The following is a 12,933-nucleotide window of genomic DNA, read 5'->3' on the forward strand; positions in this document are numbered from 1 at the left end:
TTCCCATTTTGTTACACCACACACCCATCCCCCAATCTCCCTCCACACTTGTTGAAGTGATGAAAACTCAGTTCTGGACAACACGTAGCGATACTGCTGACTGCTACATGCAAATTATGCATGGTTCCTAGACTGCACTGATCCTAGACAAGAGGCTGAACTGTTCACTTCCCAGAAGTGCAATGGAGAAGATCATCAACAGTGGTTGACTCTCTTATCTCATTTCTGGCCATAGTCTTCAAGTATCTTTGGTTCAGTCACCATTTTCTCCATGAAATAATTCCATAAGCAGACTAAACCATTTTCTCCATGAAGTAATTCCATAAGAAAACTGACTTCTCCTTTCAGACCATCCTCCCACCTCTAACTTTTAGACAACTCCCACTGCCAAGCTTCGTCCACCCTTCCCCTCCCCACCATCCCCAAAATTAAAGACAAACAAATCTAGATACAGACTGCTATCAGACCTTTTCCACCTTTTTCCATTTTAACTTTTATTTCCTGGTTTATTTTACTGATAAAACTGAAACTGAAGAAGTATAATACAGTGTTTACATGGAACAACTTCCCACTATGAAAGAACTAAACAGAAATAATATAGAAAGATACAACATAAGCAGCATTATTCAACACATAAAAAATATGTACATCTACTACACACACACACACACACACACACATGCACACAGACACACAGAGATATGTAAATGCCATGCACTTCAAACAGAATAATTTATCAAATAAATGAGAAACAAAATTATAGATCAAGTCTGTTAAAAAAAGAAGGGATGGGGGGGTTAATATGAAAAACAATGGAACAAAGCCACTTAGCAACCCATTTAATCATCTAACCCAATCAAAGTCATCATATGCACTAACTGAAAACTGAGGGCTGGAAAAAACAGAATGGCAAGACTAAGGAGAGAGAAATACAAATATGGCTAATAATAGAACAATGAACACAGTTTCGTGTCATGTTCAATGCGACCTCCCCACCCAATCAACGCTAGGAACTGATTTTTTTTTTTGCAATGTAGTTCTAATTTCCTCATGTCACAAAAACTATTGACAGGTAAAACAACACGGGTGTGTTTTATTGTGCTCTGGAAAGCTGGCAAAAACCTTCAGAGATATTTATAACACAACAGATATCCGACTTTAAAAAAAAAGTTACTGCAAAGAATCACTATACTACTCTTTTTCTTTCCGAATAGGGATAAAAGTATTAGATAAAAATACACACTACCTTCATTCAAAGGGTTTTTGATAAATGGTTTTGGAATCAGTTGGAAACATAAAAACCCCGTAAAAATAACTTTTCTTTTTCTTTTAAACTTGACTATTTAATCAGCAGGTTCTTTTTCTCTTCTGTCCCAACCCCCACCCTCCGACTCCCGCTTTCAATCAACCTAGCCAGTGAAATACTGGAAAAGAATAGGAAAATATGAGAATAGATGGAATAAATAAAATATGCATAAATACAGACTCCTGAACCAATTAAGAGGAAGTCAAAACAAAACTTAAGAAGTAAAAGTAAACATTAAAACAAAAATTATTTCTAAATGTACTGCAGTAAAATCACCCTGCTACCAAATGACATAAGAAATAAACTTAACCACTCAAATCTCTGCCAGACTCAGTTCCATACGCTCTTCCACGAAAACAGACAAGCTATAGCACTATGGTTTTATATTCGACACATTAATACTCACATTCAAGAATCAAATCAAAACAAGAAAAATCATGTGCAAGAATAAGAGAAACTACTACCCAGTTTTCACCCATGTCCCCCGGCCTAAAAAAAACTCAAATGTTTAATGCACTGACAGATATGCTCTTTGCTTTAAAAAGACAAACAGCCCCAAGTTTATTTTATATAACACTCAATATGATGCATTCACACGTCCGTTTTGATGACAACAGAACCCATAACCCTTACTCATCAGGCGGTCTGACAAGATGAAGGAAAGAGGGGGGAGGAAAGAAAAAGAAAAGCAATCAACAATTTGGCAAGATTTTTTTCCTTCCCCCCCCCCCCCCCCCAACACATAACCACAAGGAAACAAGTATTCAGCAACATAAAGTGAGCAGATGGTAGTGCCTGTGAACAACAGGGTACCATCCACCTGAGCTGATAAACATTACTCTTTTTAATGAATGCTGGACTCCAAATCTCCCATTACCTCTGGCCAAGCAGGGCTGCTTTCCACACTATCCTACCACCGCAAGCCTACCACCACCACCCAGGAGGCTGAGCCAGGGGAAGTGCATGCCAACCCACCTCCTCCCAGTGTTGAGCCAACACTCCATCCATCCTATGCCACACACACACACAGGATGGAGAGCCAGTGAAGGTGAAAGACGAGCTGACTGAAGCCATCCCATCACTTGCGCCGAGTAGTGTTGTCGGTGGCCCTCTCCCTCTGGTGCCACTGGAAGCCATGTGTTTTATCTCCAGTCCCAAACTTCTCCTGTCCCATGCCCAAAGAGATATCCAGCTGGGCACTGTCTGCCCAATCCAAGTCCAAAGCGCCACTCCTCCTCTCATTAACAACCCCAGAGTTTTTTCCATCCATTTCCTTTTCCCGAAGAAGAGAAACTGCTACTGCCGGCAGCCAACCCTTTGCCAAACTGTGCTGTGCCATATAGCACCAATATCATTCCCAAGTCCCACATTTCCCCCCCCCCCCCCCCCCCCCCACCATCAGTTTTGTGCAGACAGACCATGTTTCCGAGACATTGCCACATATTGACTAGTTTAAAATTCCTGAGGAACTTCACTTGGCTGGTACTTTGACGTCACGGTCAACACGGCGACGGTCAAAACGAGGTTGGCGGCTGTTGCGGTTTTCTTTCGCCCCACGACCACCTGAAAAACGTTGCTCCTTCGGTTCAAAGTCTTTGCGAAGGCCTTCTTTGCTAGGGGGCCGGGCGTTGGCGCTGGCACTGGCTGATTTGGGAGGGGCAGAGGCCGAGACAGAGGCAGAGGCCTGGGTTTGACTCTGTTCTCTCAGGGTGGTCTGAGCGGTGGTGCGGGCAGCGGCAGGGGGGGTTGCCTGCTGGGCTCCTCCCTCCTCCGAGTTCTGCTTGGCAACATTCTCTGCCTGCTGCTTGCGGGCCACCATCTGGGCATAACTCAGCCGAGCTGGGGCCACATCCTGTGAAAAAGAAACCACCAAAGATTATTATCTTTATGTACATACGAGAGAGAGCCAAGATGATTTATTCAAAGGCCCTAGCCCTATATGAACAGGAGGTTATAAAAGTATTTTACAAGAGAGAGAAAGTAAGAGACAGGGAGGTAGAGATGATCTCTATCCCACAAATACATGAGCAAACGTAACATTTACAACATAATGGAAGCAAGTAGTTTATCAGTTTCCACTCAGAAAAGGCTTAACATGAACAAAGTCACAATACCCGCACTCCCTCCTGCAAACACAGTGACACTTCAATGTGTACAAAGTCTAAACAAAGTCACAATACCCCCTAAAAAAAACACATTTACACTAAAATGTGTACAAAGTCACAATAATTCCCACACAAAAAACAGACTGATGCATTTCAATGCATACAAAGTCACAATAACCACCACCCCCCCCCCTCCCCCATCCACTCATACAAACGCCCAGAGATACCTTTCAATAAATGCAAAGTCACAGGACAATCCCACCAACACAACAATCAACACACTTCAATCAACATGCACAAAGTCAAAACGACATTCGATGTACTATTCTTACAGCAGCAGGGGTGGGTGCCACAGTCCCTTTCACTGGGGTGGTGCTGATGGTGGCTTGTTTTGGGGTGGTAGAGGATTCTGATGATGGTTTGGTAGCAGGGGATGACGATGGCTGACTCGAGGTCTTGCTGGTTCTGAATTAAACATGCACAAATGTTAACACATGTCAGGTAAATACAAAACCAGGGCTTAAAAGTTCTCATGACTTCCCACAGTGTTCATTCATTTTCTTGAACAAAGAATCCTACACCATGATATCACATGCATTTGATCGTTTTATTCAATCCTTTCACTCAATGAGGGGTGTTCAGGGCAACAAAACACATGGCTATCAATGCAGACATATTATGGACAGTGAATAGTATTTTTAAAATTTTGTTTTTAAAGCAGAAAGGACATGCACAAGCCGGAACACTCCATGTGTAATGCATCAACACACAAACACTTAGGCTTTTACAGAGTGGCAGACACTGGACAGTGAGGCAGAAGGGGATGTGGGAAAGCAGTCATCCCTGAATTCCTTTCATTCTCTCTGTTCATTTTAATTAGTTGTTATAGCCAAGACAAGGGAGACAATTCCATCATCCAACTACATTTTTCATCAGCAAGAACCAGATGCCAACTGGTATCTGATATAATGCTGCTGTTAAAAGTGTTTTTACCACACACACATGAATATACCACAGACATATGGACCAAGATTATTCCAGACTTGTTTTGTGAAAATAAAGTGCATAATAATTGTTGAAGGATCTCTTTCACTTTCTCACATACGCACATCACATCACACCACACCACACCACACAAAACACACAAACACACACCACACCACACACACACATTGGTGAGGCAGTGTCAACTGACTTGGATGTGTGGGCGGACGAATCAACAGCAGTGGCACTGGTGCTAGCAGGGTGAACAGGGTGTGAGTGGTTTCCATTGGCAGCCACCTCGACTTCCTTCACAACAGCAGGGCTTGCAGCAGCACCAGCAACCAGAGGAGAGACTGCCACGGGGCTGGTCACAACAGGGCATGTGACCATGTCAGTGACTGGAATAGGACCAGGCGCAGAAACTGTTGCCAAGGCAGGGGTAGAGGCAACAGAAAGATTTGGTGAAGCTTTGGCAACTCGATCTTCTGAACGCGAGTTATTAGGACGAGTGGTGCCCTTGACAACATCTGACAGTTTGCTACCCTCAGGAGCATCACCAGAAGAGGAATTATTCTGGAACACAGTATGTGCAATGTTAACTGCAGTGATAAAGCAGAAAGCAATTAGACAAACTTCCAAAAGTGCACTGTTTCAACATCATGGCCCCAAGTCAAAAATGTCAATCCTGCAACAATGTTACTTTCTCTCAAAGAAATTAAACATACATAACAGACAACAGTGAATTTTGCTGCAAGAGTCACATGATTCTACATGCTGCCTGCAAATTTGTCTCAATTAGTCTTTCACAAATGATAAAGACATAGATTAAAAATAACCTGAAGGTCTAACCATCTCTGAAGTTGCCATCGTTTTACTGGCTTCTTGCAAATAACAAATTGTGCAATGTTCTTTCAAGCTGTTCACTTTAGAAAGTAAAAATGACGTAAATAGCTTATTATCAACATTTACAAGTTGACAACAATTTGTTCAAGTAAATTAATGCACATTCTACTTTCATTTAGCTATAAGGCACATTTAAAGAAATTATGCAGCATACAACACACAGCTGTCTTCACCACATTCAAAAATATCTGGAGGCACTCAAAATCTTTACAATACTGAGTAAAAACAAAAAACATGGGGGTGACTGTTCCTGTTTAAAACAATAAATGATCCCCCCCCCCCGCCAAAAAAAAAAAAATCTTTTCTTAACATATTCCTCGTCACACACAGAACTATTCTGTCAATATATATATTCATATTATTTACTCACAGAAGAGCCAGGCAATGGAGGGAAAGACGTGGCTTCTAGTTCAAATTGGGGCTCATGAGGCTTTCCTTCTTTAGCACCACCATGGCTGGCATTCGCTCTCTGAAAACAACATCTTTTTCTGCACAACTGTCCCCTAAGCACAGGCGCACTGTTTTTATCACACACACACACCAACAGGCATATCATGCAGTTATGAAACTACATGTTCTCACATGCATTTAAGCAAACAGTTTGCAACAACATCTGGAGAAAAAAGCAATGTGATCAATCACAAAAAAACTATTAAATCAAATTAAGCTGTGATCACTAGCCGTGTGCTGTACTCCACTGTGTCAATATCTTTCCAGCAAACTATGTTCACCTCTAAATGTAATGATAAAAAATCATATAATGCAATGAAAACAGATAAACCCTTCATTAACCAGAAAATGGTTGACATTCACAAACCTGCTTTGACAGTGGCATCAGTGGCAGATGTATAAAATTAAACCAAACTTCAGATGAATATCTAAATTCTTTGTATATATGTATGTATATATATATATATATATATATATATATATATATATGTGTGTGTGTATTATATATATATATAATAGAGCAAAATATCATTATGCTCAGAGGTATTTTCTGTTCACCAACCATGTTATAAATATCATCAGTCTTCACTACTATAAAAAAATTAAAAAAAAAAAAGCCAACAATGAAAATCGGCCACTGCAGAAATCACACACACACGTTTGGCACACTCTCATGACGCAAAGCACAAAATAAACCTAAACAGCACACTCTCATGACCCAAAGCACAAAATAAACTTAAACATTTGTGAAACTCGACACAGACTGTAAACATAACTTACAGAATTTTTAGCACCATCTTCATTCCGTCTGGACTTGCGATAGTTTCCTCTCCTGAAATCAAGAGTATGTCCATCACAGTAGGCAAACGCCAGCAGATCAGATATGAACAAAGAGGAAATGAAAGGAGAAGCTGCTTCAAAGATGAAATTCACCCTTCTGATACCCGATCCTGTTCATAATTACAAAAATGTTGGGACTTGGTGAAGAAAAGGAAACTGCTGTGTGAAAAAGTGGTTTTTGTGGAGAGGGTAGGTTTCTTTTGTGGGTTTTTTTTTTTTTGGTTTTGTTTTTTAGTGCTCAAGACATGAACCTTAGTTTCTGAATACCCTGATCTTGCAGCTGTACATCGAAGATTAGAAACATGAGACCAGCCATCATGGTAAAATGGTGAATGTTACAGACTGACAACTAAGAAGATCAAGCCCTATTTGATTAAGATTTTTCAGCTTATGGGCAGCTCCTACCTAGAGTGTACTATTGGATCAAATGCGAAATCTGAGACCACTCAGCCAAGGGGTCATCAACTTTAGAGATGTATCTCGAGAAGCAATGCTCATATTTCCAGCACTGCAAGGTCTCTCTCTCTCAGATTCTGTCCAATGAAAGGAAGTGCAAAGTAGAATCTTGTCACGCAGCCCTCAACCAAAAATGGACTTGCAGCGCATCAGTTAGTCATGACTGTCATTTTGCCCCAAAGATCTAAAGATGACGCATGTTTCAATTTTTCCTCCAGCACCATGCTTCTGATGAGTTCCCCTCAAAGTCTTTTTGTCAACAAGATTCTTCTTCATGTTGACAAGATTCACTGAGGACTGTTATTGGAGGAACATGGTGGCAGTCTTCACTCCAGGGTGATGCTCATTCACTCTGGTTCTGTGACAAAGCAACTGTGAACAGGATGGGGCTTCCTGCATAAGCTTAATCAAGACTTCCAAATATCGCCTGTCAGTTGTGCATTTCTTCCAGTTTGGATTCTTGGCGGCCTAACACTGTAAGCTCTTCGTGGACTGCTGGCACAAGGAATGCTGCTTATGAACACAAGTGTGGTGTACATAGGGGGACTCATAGTGAGCAGCGAGGAGGTAATGCCAGTGAAATGGTGCTGATGATTTGGCATGAGGGGGCAGGAGGGTGGGGAGTATATAAATATGACAGACTTATTGGGGGCTAATGGTTAGTAAATAAAACATCCATTCTCAGTCTGACATTGTCTCCATGCATTCAGCCTCACACAAGCTTTGAGTGCACATCACATCCGCAGCCACCAAGAACCACATCCTGCACCACTCCACACCAACGACCCACAGCGGAGCCTTACTTGTGTTGCACTGAGGACACACTGTCCCCCTTGGTGTTAGATGCTTGAGCAGGCAGGTGCAGACTGTCTTCAGGGGGGACCAGAGGGGTGGGGGCAGAGCTCACACTGCTGGGCATCGTACTGTTAAAGTGACTGCTGTTCCCGGAAGAGCCTTCACTGCGGCTTCGGGCGAAAGGAGGGGGCTGGGAGGAGAGGAGTTCAGGGGCATGCTGCTGGTGACTGTTGTTGCGGGGGCTGGTGCGGGTGGAGGGCAGGTGGTTGCTGTGAGTCCGGTCAAGGGGGCGCGACTCCTGCACCTTGTCCGTGCTGATGGACTGGGGCCGGTGGTGTGGCTTACCCATTCTGTAACAAGGTCTGCAACTGAAACCCCTGGCATTAACCAGATGTTTCGCTCAACCTTGTCTTCCCTACTGGACCTATACATGCACCTTGCATGCAATTCTTTCCAAACCTGTATCACTCCAACCAAGTAACGTAACCTGATGGGCACAGTAGTTGAGTGGTTAGAGCACCAGACTTCATAATCTTAAGGTTTGGGTTTAAATCTTGGTCAGAGTGCCTGATGGATTATAAGTAATCCAAATTTTCAGATCTCCAAGGTCAACATATATGCCAGCCTGCTACAACTTGAGAAGTTTGGAGTTACTGCCCACAAATGCAGAGAGAGTAATCAACCTGTTCACCCAAACTCTCTCACAAAGCTGATGCTCATACAATAGACACTGACAAAGTAAATTAATGTATGTGTGTCACATACCCAAGTAAACAACAAGGTGTGATCTATTTCAATGAGCAGTACCTGCTCAAAAGCATATTTGCCAATAAAACATACAGGATTCAGACTTTTTATACACTTTTCACTTACCCTCTATTATTGTTGGAACGCACTGGGTGGTGGTAGAGATTCCGGCTGTGGTTTGTGGACGGCTTGACCGCTGTGGCTTGTAATCCGTTCATACTCAGCATCTGTGCAACAGACCATAAATACCACACAGCCCATATAAAATAATATTTCAAAGAAGCATACTTTACAAAATTGAAAATGGCCAGAAGTTAAAAAAATATAGTTTTATTATGCTGTGATGCTTGCTATGGAGTTCAAACAGAGAAGACAGACAAAAACACAGAGACACAATGAACAGCTCAAATGCACCTTTCACCATTGCAAAAATAAGGTTTTAGAAATAATCAGGGCCCGAGAGAGAGCAGCCTGTTTGTCCAGTCGATGGTGATCTGGGCTCAATTTGTGCCCAACTGCATAATCTTGTGTCCTGTTTAAAGATATGACAACTTACAGCAATAGAGGATCAATGTAACAATAGAAAGGAAGAAAATGTGAGAAATTTAGCCATGTGAAGAGCACAGGTTCAGGATGGAAGATGGCTGCTGTGAAGAGAGTATGTTGTACAGACACGTGGAAGGAGGGTAACAGACTAATGGGGGTCACTAATCACATAATTTCAATTTCTCTGCAGAAGCAGGTAGTAGTTAGCACAGGACAGGAACCAACTCTTGCTGGAATCTGCACTAGTGGGTCATGGTACAGTATGTGTAATTAAAACAAATTCTTTTAACCCTTTTGCTGCCAGGAAAATAAGATTTAAGTGAAATCTATTTGCCAGGTTTTTTCACAAAAAATGGGTATAAATTTTCAAAAAATTCTGTACTCTTTGTTATTGGAGAAAGACCCATAAAAGTATATATTTTCTGAAAGGTAAATCAATAAAGAATACAAAACACATGATGTGTTCCCTGTTTGCATATTTTTAGTAACATCATGTTGTTTTGAAATCAGTGTTTTGTTTTTTGTCACATTTTCATCTTGTTCATTACAAACATTAGTCAGGTAATTTGCACTAAAACATCATATTTTCAGGACAAATGGATATCTACACACAAAATCATACTAGAACCACAATAAAAAATGTTTTTTTAAAGAGATTGATACACAATGCATTGTGACTTCTCCAAGTGATAATATTGATGTGAGGCCACGCCCCCTCAGTCTCCACCCCCTCCTCTTCACCCCTCTCACATGGTCACTTTATCCAGTTCTCATCAGACTGCATTGGCTGAGTGCCAAGAAAATTGCTCACAGTGTGTCCTACTAATAATTTGGTCTCTGTCTGTCGTCTGCTATGATTGTACAGCCGGGATCACACACTGATAGTTGTATCTTGGCCACTCTCTTGATTGCTCCCTTTATCTTCTATCAAATCATCCTATAAATGTTCATCACTGTCTTCTCCTTCGAATTTACTTTCAATTCTTTCTGAGCATCAGCTAAAGAAAGCGATCTTGGTTGATTTAGTTCGCCACGATCGCATGTCTTGAGCACAACGTCAGTCCGACATTTTGTTGAGCGAGCGGGGAGAGGAGCTAGGCAAACACTGCGGCCAGTAACCCAACCAAAACGTTCAAATAAAGGACTGCCTCATGACGTTGACGGTGTTTCTAGCTATGAATAGAATCTAGAAAGATTCCCCAAGTTAAAGCTACCAGCATTTTTAACAACGACCTGAATGCAAAGCAGGGAAAAGTCAGAATATTTCGATGACAAGTTATCTCGACATTGTGGCATTGAAGCGTACATGCTTGCCATGACGAGTTATCTCGTCATATAGGCAGCCCAGGGGTTAAATATGGATGCCTGGACTGGAAGACAGAAAGAGGGAGATACCAGAAAGAAGAAATAAAACAAACAAGGAAATAACAATGACAAAAAAACTATCTAAACATGAAGTTCAGGAAGCCCATATAAACAGATAAAAGTATCTTTAACCACAAAATCACCCTAAGCAGAGACAGTAGTGTTTTTATTACTGCAGATTCACCTTAAACACTTTTCACTACAAAATCACCCCAAGCAAGGGCACTATTTTCAGCTACAAAATAACCCAGCGCAGAGGCAGTATTTTTAAATATAAAATCACACAAAGCAGTGATACTGATTTTTAGACAAAATAACCCTGAGCAGAGACAGTATTTTGAACAATTTCAATTTTTTACAAAATCACCCTAAGCAGGGATAGCACCCCAAGCAAAGCTAATTTTTTTTTTACTGCAGAATCACCCTAAAGCAGAGATACCTTTTTTAAAAAAACAAACAAACCAAAACTATTAAATCACTCTGAGCAGATATGGTATTTTTGACAACAAAATCCTAAGCAGAGATTTTAAAAATATTAAATCACCCTTTGCAGACAGTATTTTCAACGACAAAAAAAATAATCCTTGCAATTCCCACACTGGAGATCTATACCGACTAGCTGACTTCTAGAAGAAATGCTGACTCACCGCGCCAGGGTCCAGGAAGGTCGGTGCAGCAGTATTTGGCCACTGAGGCAACATGGTTTGGAGGTTATACAGATGGAATGGCTGCAACAATATAAAAGAACAAATAGTGCCCACACGCACATATACAGAACAGTTAATTACTCACTGCAGCAACCATCTTATGCCTCAAATGAGTTCCAATACAATTCCAATCATGAAAACCAGTAAGTTGTGTGAATAACACTACGCGGAAGGACCTTACAACCAATTATTAGCGAAATTATGAATAACAAATCAAGTGTACATTTGTCCTGCAGACTTTTTTTTTCAACAAATTGTAAGCAATGTTGGTTTTCCTTTTTCACTGTGAAGAAATACTCTCATGAACAGAATAATTCATATACTTGGTACAGGCAACCTTTTAAAAAAAATATATAAATTCTGTTAAAACAACATTTAAACAAGTCCAGATTAAAACTGCAAGTCAAAACAAACATTCCAACACAAAATTTATGTTTGTATGTGTATTAGAACCAAAGTTACAGTCAATTGAAGGTCATTAAAATTGAGCCTTTTTGCATATCATTTTGAGCTTTTGGACAAATCTCCACATTTACAGCATCACTGCATGTATACTAAACAACAGAGACAGCTAAAAATGAAGGAAAATGATATTTTGTTTTTTCAGTAAAGATGCCTAATTTTTTCCCCCAGCTATATTACCTGATTGTTTATTGATACTGAGCAATAAAATCCAGTTTGTTTTGCAAATTCTCACACGGCAAAATTTGTCAAAATAGCAACAGGTGCAGTTTCTTCATTTATCAAGCTATTTTTATGAAATAAAGTGATTTGTATTCAGCTGAGCAAGGCCTTTAAAATGGGGTACAGCAATAATTCAATTTGAAAAAAAAAAGATCTATTTCATATGATCTGTAAGATTTAACATCAAATTCTTCTTTTTTATAACTGGACAGACACACATGCACAAATACATATCGCTATTCTCTTTCTCTCTGACACACACACGCACACACACACTACCATGACTTTTTAGTAAAAGTCACATTCAGCAAATTTTTTTCTTCCTTTCTTTACTTCTTTTTTTTTGTTTAATACAAAAAGTAATGTTATTAAGTTGCAGAAATGATGATGTTCTAGAAAAATGAAAAAAAAATTGTGTAATAATTTGTGTTTTGTAAATAAAAATGAAACCACTACTATAGAATATATCTGCTGATTAATTTCATTTCAACAAACCACAACATAACATACTTATTAATTCCATAATGAAAATAAGAAAAAACAATCATCGCTTCAGTTAGATTTGAAACGAGGTGTGGCAGTATGGGGTATTCCCAATGATTGAGCACTTTCATGCACTCATTTATGAAAAATACCCCCTCTTAAATGTTTATCGATGATATAATCAACAGTGTGTGATAGTAAAATCAAACGAACTCAAAGGTTTCAGAACCGACCAAGATCATTGTTGAAGTTTGGCTCAGCTTCTACTGCCCTTTTGGCATCCGAATGATGCACAACCGCTCTTTCAACTCCGAGCTTGTCTGCACCAGTAATACCACACAGTAGTTGCATATACCTTTCGCAAGAAAATTTAAAAAGCTTCTCTTTAATATCTGTAATTACTATTGTATTTATTACCAATTTTGAGAATTTTAAATTTAAAGTCAAGCGAAAATCATTTTTTACGTGCTATATTCGCAATATGCGGATTTGCAAGCCAAACTAATATTCACGGGAAAGAGGTTCAGCCAAACACAGCTGTACTAAAAATAGCTCTGTAGAT

General features: G+C 40.2%; 1 protein-coding gene across 2 annotated transcripts in view; it reads right to left on the reverse strand.

Moving 5' to 3' along the window:
• Window positions 1-2,694: 2,694 nt before the first annotated feature.
• The window catches only part of LOC143288523 (uncharacterized), a 55,835-nt gene continuing 45,596 nt past the window's right edge, over window positions 2,695-12,933 (reverse strand). The window contains exons 10-17 of one of the 2 annotated variants that reach the window (XM_076597118.1): window positions 11,145-11,225; window positions 8,713-8,813; window positions 7,848-8,207; window positions 6,529-6,580; window positions 5,669-5,767; window positions 4,607-4,968; window positions 3,744-3,876; window positions 2,695-3,158 (exon numbers count right to left, since the gene is read on the reverse strand). In XM_076597118.1, the coding sequence (XP_076453233.1) occupies window positions 2,778-3,158; window positions 3,744-3,876; window positions 4,607-4,968; window positions 5,669-5,767; window positions 6,529-6,580; window positions 7,848-8,207; window positions 8,713-8,813; window positions 11,145-11,225 (1,569 nt within the window). In that variant the 3' untranslated portion in view covers window positions 2,695-2,777. The remainder of the gene's footprint in view (window positions 3,159-3,743; window positions 3,877-4,606; window positions 4,969-5,668; window positions 5,768-6,528; window positions 6,581-7,847; window positions 8,208-8,712; window positions 8,814-11,144; window positions 11,226-12,933) is intronic. The other variant, XM_076597109.1, reaches the window with a different exon arrangement.

Source organism: Babylonia areolata, chromosome 1 (assembly GCF_041734735.1).
Source record: "Babylonia areolata isolate BAREFJ2019XMU chromosome 1, ASM4173473v1, whole genome shotgun sequence".
NCBI classification, from domain to species: Eukaryota; Metazoa; Mollusca; class Gastropoda; order Neogastropoda; family Buccinidae; genus Babylonia; species Babylonia areolata.